The sequence below is a fragment of the Physeter macrocephalus genome, unplaced genomic scaffold (genome assembly GCF_002837175.3).
Source record: "Physeter macrocephalus isolate SW-GA unplaced genomic scaffold, ASM283717v5 random_238, whole genome shotgun sequence".
Lineage (NCBI taxonomy): Eukaryota > Metazoa > Chordata > Mammalia > Artiodactyla > Physeteridae > Physeter > Physeter macrocephalus.
This window is the reverse complement of record NW_021145522.1, coordinates 69,264-83,517: the sequence shown is the minus strand read 5'-3', so window position 1 is coordinate 83,517 and position 14,254 is coordinate 69,264. Positions and strand designations below refer to the sequence as shown.

At 50.7% G+C, this 14,254-nt stretch overlaps 1 protein-coding gene across 1 annotated transcript; it reads left to right on the top strand.

Moving 5' to 3' along the window:
• The first annotated feature begins 473 nt into the window (after positions 1 to 473).
• On the top strand, positions 474 to 14,097 carry HNRNPUL1 (heterogeneous nuclear ribonucleoprotein U like 1). The gene is made up of 7 exons (XM_028484792.2): positions 474 to 617; positions 715 to 843; positions 8,265 to 8,433; positions 9,060 to 9,341; positions 10,473 to 10,762; positions 12,156 to 12,350; positions 12,938 to 14,097. The coding sequence occupies exons 1-7, from the start codon at positions 501 to 503 to the stop codon at positions 13,052 to 13,054; spliced, it is 1,299 nt and encodes a 432-aa protein (XP_028340593.1). The 5' UTR covers positions 474 to 500; the 3' UTR covers positions 13,055 to 14,097.
• The last annotated feature ends 157 nt before the right edge of the window (positions 14,098 to 14,254 follow it).

Below are 14,254 nucleotides of genomic sequence, written 5' to 3'. Positions count from 1 at the left end.
CACCTAATGTTATTTTGTGAGCTTTGTCCCACCACATGAACACCTTTTGAAACTCAGTGTTATTAGCCTCACTATTTTCCTCTTTTTGGGCATTTTGGTTACATCCAGTGTTTGCCAAGTTGTAAACGTACTGATTAGAAATGATGCTCGTTCTTATGCATACAGTCTGTCCCCATCTGAGACTCCAGGAAGGTTGTGCCACTCCTTGTGCCTATTCCTTGGGCCTTTCCCTTTCAGAGGCCCCTGAATCCTGCCTAAACAAAAATGTAAATACTCATAAGAGCAGGCCCTCTGCTGAGAGTCTGACAACCCTCATCTCTTTGAATCCCAACAACACTACTATGAGGTAGACGCTGTTATTGCTTCCATTTCCCAGAGGTGGCCATAAGGTTTAGAGTCACCCTCACAGTCACCATCAAGTCAGGGTGATGCCAGGCTGCCATGCCACACACTGTTCCTGGTTCACAGTGTCCCTCCTGGGCCTGTTCTTATAGATTCTGATGATGGTGGGCCTGCCTGCCGCCGGTAAGACCACATGGGCCATCAAACATGCAGCCTCCAACCCCTCCAAGAAGTACAACATCCTGGGTACCAATGCCATCATGGATAAGATGCGGGTAAGGATAGCCCCTGGTCTCTCCTCTTCCACCTCCCACTCCCTGAATACTACTCAGCAAACAGGACCACCCACCCCTCACCAACCCCTGCCCACAGGTGATGGGCCTACGCCGTCAGAGAAACTACGCCGGCCGCTGGGACGTCCTGATCCAGCAGGCCACCCAGTGCCTCAACCGCCTCATCCAGATCGCTGCCCGAAAGAAACGCAACTATATCCTAGATCAGGTACTTACTGGTGACTGTCATGCCCCAGGAGAGGGAAGGGGCCATTGGGTGCCTGGGAAGTCCTCTCTGGTCCTTGTATTTTTTTTCCCCATAATGCTCTTGGACTGCAGTACTGGTTAGAGGTCAGCCATACACCACGGCACAGTCCCAGGCTCTTAACACAGCTTTCTGAGTCTGGTCTGCAAGCAGGGGTCTGGAGCAGCAATCCAGGCCTAGCTCAGGCCCCAAGCAGCACAAAAGAGCATTTTGTGAGAGCAAATTTTGTGAAATGGAAAGGCATGGATTTCTGAGCCAGACAGACCTGGGCTTGAATCCCAGCTCTGCCGCCTCCTAGCTGCGTACCTGTGGGCAGCTGACTTTATCCTCTGAGTCTCCTGGTCTGTTAAAACACAGCTCAAAATGGTGCCCACACACCTAACATGGGGACTGGCACGTAGTAGCTGGAGGTGGTTGTTAACCTACAGAATACGTGTGTCCCAGCTTCTCTTAGCATGTTTTTATGACTGTCAGGTACCTATATGTCAGGTATTTTTTTACCTGCATTTCAATGAAGAGCAAGGTTCTTAACATTAGGCAATTTGGGAACTTTTGAAATTAAACACAGAATTTTGTATGAAGATGCAGATATGTTTGTTTGTTTGTTTGTTTTGTTTTTTGGCCTCACTGCATGGCATGTGGGATCTTAGTTCCCTGACCAGGGATCCCATGCCCCCTGCATTGGAAGCGTGGAGTTTTAACCACTGGACCGCCAGGGAAGTCCCAGATATGATCTTTTTTTAACTAAAAAGTTTTGAGTTGGAATAGGAAGATCGTCCATGGCTTTCGGCATTCTCAAAAGTATGAGTGACCCAAACTTGGTTAAAGTTCCCTGTCTCAGAGTAATGAGTGCTTCATGTTTACCACCTGTAGGACCTCCTTGACGTTTGTCCTGAAGGCTTTCTCAAGTAGCAGATTTTGTATTTGAGGATGTACAAACAAGCCTCTGTTCCCCCTCAGCCTTGTATTTGTGTTTTCTTAAAAGCCTGTAAGAAAAAAAAAAAAAAAAAAAAAAAGCCTGTAAGTGTGCAAATATGTAAACTAAGTAGCACCCCCAGCCTGGCAGCCTTAACTGGAGTGCCTTCCGTATGTGTGGTCCTGGGTACTTGGTTACCATGAGTTCAAAGGGCTTCTGATGAGGGTGGAGCTGGCCTTAGTGGTTGACTGATCAGAAAGGTGGTTGGAGGGACTTCCCTGGCGGTCCCGTGGCTAGGACTCCACGCTCCCACTGCAGGGGGCCCAGGTTCGATCTCTGGTCAGGGAACTAGAGCCCACAAGCCGCATGGAGAGGCCAAAAATAAATAAGTAAATTAAATTAAAGCCAACTTCCAACCTTTTTTTAAAAAAAAAAAAAAAGGAAGAAGGAAACGTGGTTGGAAACTCCAGGGGATCAAATGCTTTTGCATAGGAGTGAGCATCTTACACAAAACAATTAAACAATTAAGCAGGAGCTTCTGGGTTGGTGAACAAGTGGAGATTTGGAGAGGGTGGCACCTTCAGAAGAGCATGGAAGTTGAAAAATTGATGCCTCTATATCCAACCTTTGAAAGGAGTACACAGTAAGAACTTATTCTTAAAGACAAAAAAAATGGCTACTGGGTGGTGATAGTTCTTTATGACAGACAAATTAAATGATCTTGCCAAGCAGTTAGGTACTGAGTAGAAATCTGGTTTGCTGATGAAACAGTTATGCTCAGTTGGCCAAGGCTATGCAATACAATTGGCATTCTTCTGTGATGGTGGAGATGTGAGATTTACTCTGAGTTCTGCTTTTCTGGAAAGTAGACATGAAAAGGTGTACTACTTTTATCCAGTAACCAATGCCGCAACCATGGGATTGAGCCCTGAAGACTCACATTTGTGAAGAAGACAGGACATGATCCCATAATAGTAAATTTTGATTAAAAAATTACTAATTGGGCTAATATTTAGAATATATTTATGGGGGAAGGGGATGGTTGGGCACAGGGTAGTCCAAGAGCTGCTCAGGGTTGCTGCCCCAGCTCAGGCCCATCAATAACGCATTCAGCCAGCCTTCCCCGTTGGGGACTTTGTTTGCTGTTACCGCTATAGCCTCACTTTGCCCCGCGTTTCTTGTCAGGGCAGTTTGGAGTTGTAGTCCAGCTTGGCCTCAGTGGGATTCTGTCCTGAAAGATAGAGCAGTGGTGTTTTAATACCTTGAGAATTCCTTTTTTGGATACCCCAGCAAGTATTCCCTGCCTGTCTTTTTCTCAGTTTACTAGTTAAATCAGCTGTGAAACCCATTTCAAATATGTGGCCCGTGGAGAAAGTTTATAATCCTAGGGGTTATAATTGTCTTAACATCTCATCCAGCATTTTAAAGTGGGCTTTCTCTAGAGGTCAGGGCCCCAGCCCCTCAGCCAGGCACAGAACAGTTGAGCACAGTGAAGGCTTGCCGTTGGCCCTCTCAGCTTATGCTGCCTTGTTCAGGGACAGGGTCCAGGGCTGTTCCAGGTGCACCTGTGGTCTTCAGGGCTGCTGGCCTCCTGGTGGAGGAACATGCAGGTTAGGCCAAGTGTTCTAGGCGAACAGCGAGGCCAAAGAACCTAAACTCTGAAGGTGGGGGAGCAGGGTTCTCTGGTTGACCACAGATTAGAGGATTGACTTGGGGCCCGAAACTAGAGATTACTGAGGCTTGGGAAGAGGTCTGAAGCCAGTGGTTCGACCTGTTTTGGCTTAAACCCCAAAAAGTGTGTTCCAGAAAACCCTGGGTGGGTGAGCATGTGTGTAGGAGATACAGAGCAGGCCCCAGGCCAGACCCTGGCATTTCCTACCCCACCAGCCTTGGCAGTGAGGGGTAAGTTGATGTTTAGCTGTCTCCTGAGTTAGATGGGATTCCCAGAGCAGAAACTGGTACTACAGGCAAAGTCCCTGCGGTCCCTGGATCTCAGCCCAGCACCATCTTTTTTCTTCTCTGGTTTTTCCTGAGTGGTCAGACCTCCTCACATTTGGCTCTTCTGGGTCTCCTGTTAGTTTGACCTCAGAAATGCCCCTCCTTGAGAGGGGAGGAGAACGTAGCTACAGAAGCCAAGCTAGGCCAAGTGAACCGTGTAGTTGGGGCTTTTACCTACATTCCATGGTGACCTGAGTACCCTCTTCAGATCATGTGGGTGTTAGAGCAGTGGGACAGCCGAGGAGAAAAAGAAAAGAAAGAAGAGGTAGGCCACATTGCTTCAGGTGGCTCTGTTGCCAGTGGAAATCCTCTGGAATGAAACGCTGCCTGGCCTGTCCCTTGCCTACCAAGGTGCAGAGTAGGAGCTGGCCTCTGTGAGGCAGCACACTTGCCTTCCTGGAGGCTTCTGAGAAGGCCCCTGCAGGGCCATATGTGACGGCCCAAACCACCCCCAGGGTTGAGGTCTGCAGGCTAGGAGTTCTCTTAGGGTTCTAACAGCCCAGAGCTAGGCCAGGCAGTGATGAGAGGCAGGGCTGGATATGACAAACCGCTGACCTTGCCTCAGCCCTCAGAACAAATGGGTGTAGTCCTGCTTTGCATCCCTGTTGGCAAGAGCCACGCCTTTGCCTGAAACAGAAAACCAGGGCTACAGTGGAACCCAAAGTAAACTGCCTCTTGTTGGCAGGCGCTGGAGAAGAGGATGTTTCTTTCCTCTCTCCTCCCCACCCCCAGAGCCTCAGCCCATTCCATTGTTGACACTGTGGCCAAGTCTCTTCCCTCACAAGTGGTTCGTTCTACTGGGTTCACCTCACGCTGAGCGTAGAGTGAACTCTTGCGTCACCTGCTTTAAGTTTGCTCCCCTGGGATCCAACCCTGTTTCTCCTGCTGCCAGCCTGACCTTGTTTAGTTGTGGGTGGGGGACAAGAGTTGACAGCGGACAGAGGGGCTCTTAGAGACCTCAGGCTGTGAGCGGCCTGCCGTGTTTCTCCCTACTCCCCCAGACTGTCACACACCAAAACTACCCCCGCAGCTGCTCTGAGAAACCCAGCCCCTGTCCTTTGGCCCACATCACGGGGGAATGGAAGTAGCCTGGGGCCGGGGAACACAGGCGGCCCCAGACCACCTCGGAGTCAGCATCTTCAAGCAGGGTGGGACTGGGAGAAACAGGAGCTAGGCAGGGGGAGCTGCACAGCGGGAAAAGCTGACTTGCCGTCGTGTTGATCTCTTAGCAGCAGCCCCCAGCGACCACAGCAGTGCTGGGCCAGCCCAGGGGCTCCGACCTCACTGTGTTTGCTGTGGCAACAGCACCGACAGCTAACCCCCTTTCCTCCAGGGAAGCCAAGCATTTGCATTTCTGCTGGCTGGCCTACATGCTCTTCTTTCCTTCCTCAAGCTGAAGAGGGAGGGGAGGGAGGCGCGGTCTTGAAAATTGTCACCAAGAGGGTTCTCAGCACCTCAGTTCCAAAATGTCTGAGGAGCCATTCCTCAGAGTCTAGCCACTTCCCAGGACAGAGGCCAGCTGTTTATGAGTCCTGTCTGCTCTGCCCCCATTCCTCCCATTGTGAAGCTGCAGGGACTAGCCCTCTTGGCAGTGATGCTTCTCTGTCCCCTCATCAGGACATTGACGGGGTAGGTCTCATCCATAGAAAACCACCAAGAGGTGTTTATCCATGTCCTTGGGGTTCAAAGGAATCAAAATAGGATCACTTCTTATGGGCAAGCAAACAGTGGAATGGCTTGTCCACAGAGTGGCTGGGGCCACAGTCACCCCTGGCACCCGCCTACTCTGGGTTTTGTGCCAGGAGAAAACCTCATTATTTAGCTAGAGGAAAGCAAATTCTATCTTCCTGTGACCAGATGCCACCTGATTTGCTTTTAGGAATGGAGTCTAGGAAGCAGTGAGGAGAAGGACTTGACTTTTCCTTTGTAACCTGTGTGCTTTTTAACCATTTGTGGCTCAAGGCCTCTCCTTGGGCCAGTGCTCAAGGCACAGATTATAACATGTGTATGCACACACACCCACTTTGCGGGCCCCCACCCCCAGTTAATGTTGAGACATTTTCCCTGGGGAACAGGGAAGACCATCTTTGCCTGCTGTGTGTGTCAGGGCCACAGGGTTGGGTTGCTTTAGAAAACAGCTGTACCCACAGCCCACATCTCCCAGCAGGTGTGCACTGGTGTCCCTGGCCTCTGGCTGACCCATAACCCAGCTTCCTGTTCCTTGTGTTTTGGAATAGGCTCTCTTGTGCCTCATCTTTTCCTCAAACTTAACTTTCCTTGGTCTTTTCCATTGGGAAGCCTCTCCTAGGACAGTGTCAGTCCTGTTGGTCATATTTGCAGACTTCTTTCCCTGCCATTTTCACATCTATAAATCCTTACCAGAGCCAGGAGGAGGGTGATAGGATCTGTGTCTTTCAGATGTAGAAATTTGAGACTCAGACTACTATCAGGTGACTTGTCTACAGCCTCACAAATAGTAGAGGGCACAGCTGCGATTTCAACCTCGAGCCTGTTCCCCAGAGCCTGTGTTCTTTCCACCCTGTCTCACCGTCCCTGCCTTTCTGATGGGAAGTCACTATAGCTTGACGTTCCCTTGGTCTGAGTTGCTTCAACTCAACCTTACGGTAAGAAGATCCAGTGCACCCCACCCAGTGACGGCCACATCATATCAACCATGACCTCCATTTGTTGAGTGTTGGCTGTGAGCCAGACCCTGGGCTAACCAAGGGCTTTTACTCACATGAGCTCCTTCAGTCTTAATAGTGACCATATGATCTTCCTATTGTTTTCCCCTTTCAGGGCTTGAGACTTAGTAGGTATGCAGACTGAGGCTCTGAGTGGAAGTCACTCACTCAGGGCCACACAGTGTGACTTGACCAAGTCACCTTAGAGCCAGGGTGTGCTGAGCCATCCCCTCTGTGCTACCTGCCTCTGTGAAGGCAGCTTCCACCCTGGAGGCCACAATGTAGCCCCCACTCCAGGAGTTCCTCACACTTGGTCAGTTGCTTTGTGGTCCTTTTCCCGCTCAGTCCTCACCAGGCCCAGGAGGGAGGCTTTTTTTCCTCCATTTTAACAGATGAAGCAACTACAAGGACTGGCCACGGTGAGAGAGTGGCCACACTAGGACTTGATGCTGGGCTTTTTCCACCCCACCAGGCTGCATCTTCAAAATACAACATTTTTTTGTCTGTTTGTGCATGCCCCTTTACAGATCTCTTTTCCTCTGTGGCTTCTCCCTTGAGTACCCTTCAGAGCTACTAAAAGTTGTTTAAATGCAACATTACTTATTACTCCAGTTCTGTGGAGTGTCTGAATGGGAAAAGATACCCATACAGGTGCCTGGGTCCCACCTCCAGAGACTGGGGTTGGGGAATACTCTGGTGGGGTTTGAGCCACTCTTTTCAGTAGTGTCCAGTGATTCAGGTACACAGGCTGAGTCCGTGGAGCACTGGGGTTTGATAGATCTGGGCGCCAGTCCCAAAGGGCCCAGCATGTGGGAGGTATTCAATGAACGGAGGCTGTCTTTACTACGGCTCTCCATCAGATGTGTCGTAGAGCACCGCTCTATGCCAGCACCAGCCCAGGAAGCACCTAACCATCACCTAGAAGAAGGGAAGAGAAAGTAGCAAAACTGCACTTGCTAAAAGCACAAGTTATTGCCTTGTCAAGCTCCCTGGTTAGAAGCTTGTGGGTGAGTCTGGTGTTTCAGAGCAGGACTAAGGGAATAAAAGAACCACAGTGTTGATGAAAATGATCTATACAACTGTCAAAGGGGCTGGTTAATTATGGCATCCATTCTGTAAATATTATTAAAGGAGAATACCACGGAACTCCCTGGCGGTCCAGTGGTTAAGACTGTGCACTTTCACTGCCGAGGGCACAGGTTCAATCCCTGGTCGGAACTAAGATCCCGCAAGCTGCGGAAAGGAAAAGGGAAAAAAAGGAGAACACCAGCACAGAAAAATGACAGAGAAACATTAAGTGAAAAAAAGGCTTCAGAAGAGTGTGTGTTGTTTCATTCCATTAGTGTTAAAAATCACATAGATATTTCTAGGAATACATAAGAAATTCAATACAGGTCATCTCTGGGAAGTAGGAATGGCAGTAGGTGGATGAAAGGATTCTTACTCTAAACTTTACAGCTTGTACTCTGAATTTTTTTACTCTGAGCATTTACTTTTGGAATGGGGGCCAAGGGGGGCTGTAATGCACAATACCACGAACAAATTGGATTAAAAAAGCAAAGCCCAAACTTTAGGAATCCCTTGTTGTCAGCAGCCACTTTCCCAAGTCAGTTCATTTTCTGAGGGTGGTCTCAAGAATCTTAAAAGTGAAGAGGAGCAGTTTCCTGAGTTTCTCTGCTTAGGAGAACTAGTATCCCTTTCTTAGTCCCTGACCTACATAATACCCCACAGAGGAAAAAACCAACTTGCAATGACCATCTCTTGCCTCTTCTGTTACCTACCCCTAGACAAATGTTTATGGGTCAGCCCAGAGACGAAAAATGAGACCATTTGAAGGCTTCCAGCGCAAAGCTATTGTAATTTGTCCCACTGATGAGGACCTAAAAGACCGAACAATAAAGCGAACCGACGAAGAAGGGAAGGATGTCCCAGATCACGCGGTCTTAGAAATGAAAGGTAGGAGATGAGCAGTTCCCAGAGGGACATCGCAGCAGGATCCTTAAGAGAAAAAGGGCCTCGCACAGTTTTTCCCTTCCCAGCTCCTTGACTATTCTTTTTTTTATCTTGTTCTTTCTTTCTGTGCTTCTGCTTTGTCCCTTCCCTGTCTAGTACAGCTGTGAATGGAAAAGCTGCCTGTATCCCTCCTGGGGCAGGGTTTTCAGACTAGATGGGGCTGGGGCAGGATGAGGGAGAGGATGTGTGGGAACAGGTGCCAAGAGACCTGCACGGTTGGTCGTCTGCCTCTGGCACCCACTGGGTGGGCTGGCTGAGCAAGCCTCAGTTTGCTTCTCTGTAAAAATAAGGAAGATGATTCCACCTGCCAGGCTCCCTCCCTGGGTTATAAAACACTGGTTTGGTGGGGCTTAGCCACCTCTTCAGGAAAGGGATTAGAGGGTCTTTGTTAGCCCCTTACTGTTGTCAGGGAGGCCGAGCTTGGGACCCTGTCTCTCCTCTATCACTCATACTGCAGTCCCCTCCTCCTCCCTTCTGGCAGGCCAGTGTCCTGGGGGTGAAGGAGACCAGACCTCAGAAGGTGCTGACCGCCTCGTTTTGTTCCCTCTGGGGCCCTCCCTTCCTCCTAGCCAACTTCGCTTTGCCAGATGTTGGGGACTTCCTGGACGAGGTGCTGTTCATTGAGCTGCAGCGAGAGGAAGCAGACAAGCTGGTGAGGCAATACAATGAGGAAGGCCGCAAGGCTGGGCCACCCCCTGAGAAGCGCTTTGACAACCGAGGCGGTGGCGGCTTCCGGGGCCGTGGCGGTGGCGGCGGTTTCCAGCGCTATGACAACCGAGGTCCCCCCGGGGGCAACCGAGGAGGCTTCCAGAATCGGGGAGGAGGCAGCGGAGGAGGCAGCTACCGAGGAGGTGAGGCATCTCACATTGAGCTGTCCCTGCTTTTGGTTCCTGGTTCAGGATTGCGTTTTGTGACTGCTTCCTCAGTCAGCAGATGACGTTTCCCTGTCACCCGCTGTGGGCCGAACTCTGGTAGAGAACTAAGATAAATCGGAGTCTGGGGCCTCAGGGAAACTCTCCCACTGTCATGCTCCCCCTGGACATTGCTCCTGAAGCCCTTGCCCATTTGTATGTCGCATTGCTATTATTTTTATGAATCTTTTCCACCCTTCATCTGACCATGAGCTCCTTGAGAAGCGGGGCCAGACCGAGTTTACTGCCAGTCCTGGGTCCCACCTCAGGACCTGGCACAGGGCAAAAATATTAGGACTGGTTTTGCTTCTAAAACACATGGAGAAACAGGCTTGGAGAGGTTAATTTGCCCAAGATTCACCCAGCTGAATCCATAGTTGGGATCAAGTGATGATGGATCCAGAGCCCAGGTTCTTACTAAGTTATGCTGTCTCTGAAGTGTATGATCATGATTTAATAAGCATGCCCTACTCTGTTTTAGTCTTGTGCTAGGTGGTTTTGGGGACAGATCCTTGACCCAGACGCTATATCACCCTGTAGTGACAGTCCAGAAGGATTCTGGGCTGAATGGCACAGCCTGGGGGTACTTTGAGCTCCAGTGAAATCTGATCCAGCCTGCAGGGGAGCAGGGCTCGGGAAAGGCCTCCTGAAGTACTGATGTCTAAGCTGAGGTCCAGAAGCCAGTAGGAATTGGCTGGGGGAAGGGTTCTGGGCTCACGAAAACTGCACAAAGGCTCAGAAGAGGCCAGCCCATTTGGCCAAGCCTGAAAAGGACTGTCCCTAGTGCTTAGATGTTGAGGACACAGTAGAAACCCTGATCCCAGGCTCACAGTCCAATGGTCAAGACAAACCTGTCAGCAGGCCGTAACAACTGAGTGTTACCAGGGTGGCATGGGGGAGCGCTCCCAGGGTTCTGGGGAAGGCCGGAGGGGGTGCTTTGCTTGTTCCCTGGGACTGGGCTCCTGCTCTGTGCCTGGTCACACTGGAGCTATAGCAGTCCCCAAGACAGCTCAGCTCCTGAGGGCCCCACATTGAGAACAGCGGGGCCTCTCACCTGGCTCTCCAATGCAGGTTTCAACCGCAGTGGAGGTGGTAGCTACAACCAGAACCGCTGGGGTAACAACAGCCGGGATAACAACAACTCCAACACCCGAGGCAGCTACAACCGGGCTCCCCAGCAACAGCCGCCACCACAGCAGCCACCGCCACCGCAGCCACCGCCGCAGCAGCCTCCACCGCCACCCAGCTACAGCCCTGCTCGGAACCCCCCAGGGGCCGGCAGCTACACTAAGAACAGCAACATCCCTGGCTCGAGCGCCAATACCAGCACCCCTACTGTCAGCAGCTACAGCCCTCCACAGGTGAGAGGATAAGCGTGTGTGCGTGCGTATGTGCGTGTGTGTGTGAACAGGTGAGAGGAGGTGGGTCCAGGGAAATCCCCAACATGTGCTCCAGCCACAGGTCTTCACTCTTACCTCCAGCCCTGCCCTTTCTCCCTTCCCTGCCAGTGCTTTTGGCTGAGACAGACCCTAGATGTTCCCAGACGCCTTCCAGACCCAGAGTAAATCGGGGGACCTACCTGTTCTGTCATCCCTCTCAGGGTGGGCTGTATGTGTTGGTCCCACAAGCAAGTACATTTCTCTTGGCTGTGTCACTGGCCTCACTGAATCCCCAAGAAAGCACTCAATTGGAGTTACCCCTTCAACCTAGGCTAACCCTTTGTCTTCAGGATGTAGGGACAGACTCTAAGGTTGGTGAGGACTTGACCTCTGCCCTGAGAGCTTCACTGCGGAGCAGCTCCAGGCCCAGTTTGAGTTCTCAGAGAGCCAGAGCTCAGCTCTGGTACGCAGGGGCCCCTTAACCAGCGCAGTCCCCATTTGCTGTGCACCTTCCACACTCCGGGCCTGGAGGCAGCTGCCAGGAGACAGATGAATGGTTCTATCCTGGTCTAACCAGAATATTTCCTAGAACAGGAGTTGGGCAGACACAAATTCAAACCCCAGCCCCACAGCGTTCTGGTTTTCTGACCTTGGACAAACAGCTTCACCTCTCGGGACCTCATTTTCCTCATAAAGGACTAGAGTTAGTAGTAGAACTCACTTCCAAGGTTTGTTGTGAGGGGAAGATGACATCATAGCTTTGCAGGTAAGGCTCTGGAACTAGGCGGACCTGGGGGCAAGTCACAGCTCTCCCACTTTTTACCTGTGTGGCTTGGGCCTAGTGATTTCACCTCCCTGAGCCTCACCTTCCTTCTCTGTAAAACGAAGCCAATGGAGAGCCTGCCTCAGAGAGTTGATGGGGGGATTAGAGGAGTTAAGGATCCAGCCTGGACATGGGAGGCACTTAGGAAATTGCCACTACTGTTTTTCTTAGCAGGTCTTCCTATAACAAATACCACCATTTATTGTGCCCAGTGGATGGTGCACGTAAGCTTAGTGAATACGGAAGGCAATCCAAAGGGGTGGTTCTGTTTCAATTCTCATTTTACAGAGAAAAAAAAAAAACACTGGGATTTCAAGAGATGCTGTGTGCCTTGCTCCCCCAGGGTCTCAGAGCTGGGATTAGAGTCCAGAATGTAGCTCTTGATCCTACCCTGTCCTGCCATGTCACAGAGCTGACGCACCTCCTTCTCAGCCCTGAAACAGCCTCCACCAGGGAAGTTCCTTTGTGGACCCACTCTTACAAAGGCCCTTCCTCCATCCCAGCTGAGCTGGCTATTTCACAGAGACCTGTTTTTTTCCCTCCACTTTCCAGCCGAGTTACAGCCAGCCACCTCCCTACAACCAGGGAGGTTACAGCCAGGGCTACACAGCTCCACCACCTCCACCTCCGCCACCACCTACCTACAACTATGGGAGCTACGGCGGGTACAACCCAGCCCCTTACACCCCTCCGCCGCCCCCCACCGCACAGACCTACCCTCAGCCCAGCTATAACCAGTACCAACAGGTAAGTGCCACAAGCGGAGCGGGGAGAATGGGGAGACTTCTAGGGGCCCCACAGGGATGTGTATTCCCAGACCCGTGTCCTTGCTTATCCCTAAAAAGATGGGCAGCCCTCTGGCCTTGAGCTGGTGTCCATCTAGTACAGTATAGCCATGCCGTTTGTTGAACACTTCTACACTGGCTGCTAAGTAACTGCCATCCTAGTTCCTCTCCCCAGTGCAGCAAGCAGAGGGCTTAGCAGGGGGCCTCAAACCCTGCTTCAGCACCATGGCCAGTGTCCATTCTGATTGGTTGATGCTAGGCCCCGTACCTGTTTTTGAGTATTTTGAACATGGTATCTAGCTATACCTGAAAGGGCATTAGGTTGGCAAGCCAGGAGACCTGGGCTTCAGTCTCTTAACTGCGCACCCATGTGACATCAGGTCATCATTCACTTATCCTCCCAAGGTACCTTGATTTCTCTGTCAGGCCTGTGTGTTGACTGTCATCACCGTAGCCATCTCCACCGTGGGTGAGGGTAGGGTCAGGGGAGAAGCCAGATGTGGGTCTGGATGAACGACAACCTGGTGCTCTTGGTTTCTCTCTCCCCAGTATGCCCAGCAGTGGAACCAGTACTATCAGAACCAGGGCCAGTGGCCGCCGTACTACGGGAACTATGACTACGGGAGCTACTCCGGGAACACACAGGGGGGCACAAGCACACAGTAGCCAGTGTGTCCTGGAGGCCCCTGCCAGCTTCCTCCACCAGCGCCCACCTTGGCCCCCCTTGTCCACCACCGGGTCACGTGGTGCTGGGGGACGGGTCCTCCCAGGGCTGCCTCCCCTCCAAGGGGCTCTTCCCCCACACAGGGCCGGGCATTTTCCTCCGGATTCAAACAGGCAACAATGACCATTTATTTTGTTTGTCCCCCCACCCCCCTCCTCTTCCTCTTCCTCCCTTCCTCCTTTTTGACTAAAGACCCCCCCTCTCCCTTGGTCGTACAGTGAGGCTTCAGGGCTGTGGGGAGGGCCCCTTCCTGTCCTCTGGTCCCAGCCCTGCTCCAGCCCCTCAGCTTCCCAGATTCTCATGCAGTTGGTTGTAAATTCTTCCAGGAGCTGTTTTACTGTCTACTTTTCAGGATTAAAAAAAAAAAAAAAAAAAAAATCAAAAACTTAAAAACACACACAAGTTTAAAAAAGCAAAATGCAGAGGGAGGAAGAAGCGACATATTTTTTTGGTAATTATGCTTTTTTTTTTTAATTTTTAGAATTTGTCCCTTTTTACTGTGGGTCGGCTGTTGATATTTCATCAGGATAACCATTTCTTTGCTGAGTTCAGGTGACTGAGGAAGAGCCACACCCTCAAAACAAAACACACACAAAACAAAACCACAGAATCATCTTTAACCTAACTTTTTATACAATGTCTCAGTTTCCCATAACTTTGCACACAAGCTTCTGTGTTGAGTTGAATTGTACCTGCCTTTTGTATTTGGAGAGAGTGTGACTATTGAACTTGAAACATTTTATTCTGGGCGTCTTGGTAGTTTCTGGTGGGATTAATGGGGTGAGAGGGAAGAAGGGAGTTGGGGGGCTCCTTCCTTTCAGAACATGAAGTTTCTCCCACTGCCTCCTCTCCAAAGGTCTCCCAGGTGCCAGACCTAAAGGTTTTTTCCTGCAGTGATCCTCTGATTATTTTTACTTCCCCTTGACCCATATGTTTTAACAGGACTTTAACAAACTGCACTTATTAAGAAATGTGTTTGCCCTGTTTTGTTTTGTTTTTGTTTTGTTTCAATAAATGACATGGCACCTCCTAGCAGGAAGGAAGCAAGGTTTCAACCCTGAAGTGTTACTGCAGTTGGCCTTTAATTGGGGTGGTGGCCTTTTCAAGGGGACATTATTTACTCACTCATTAAACACTTATTG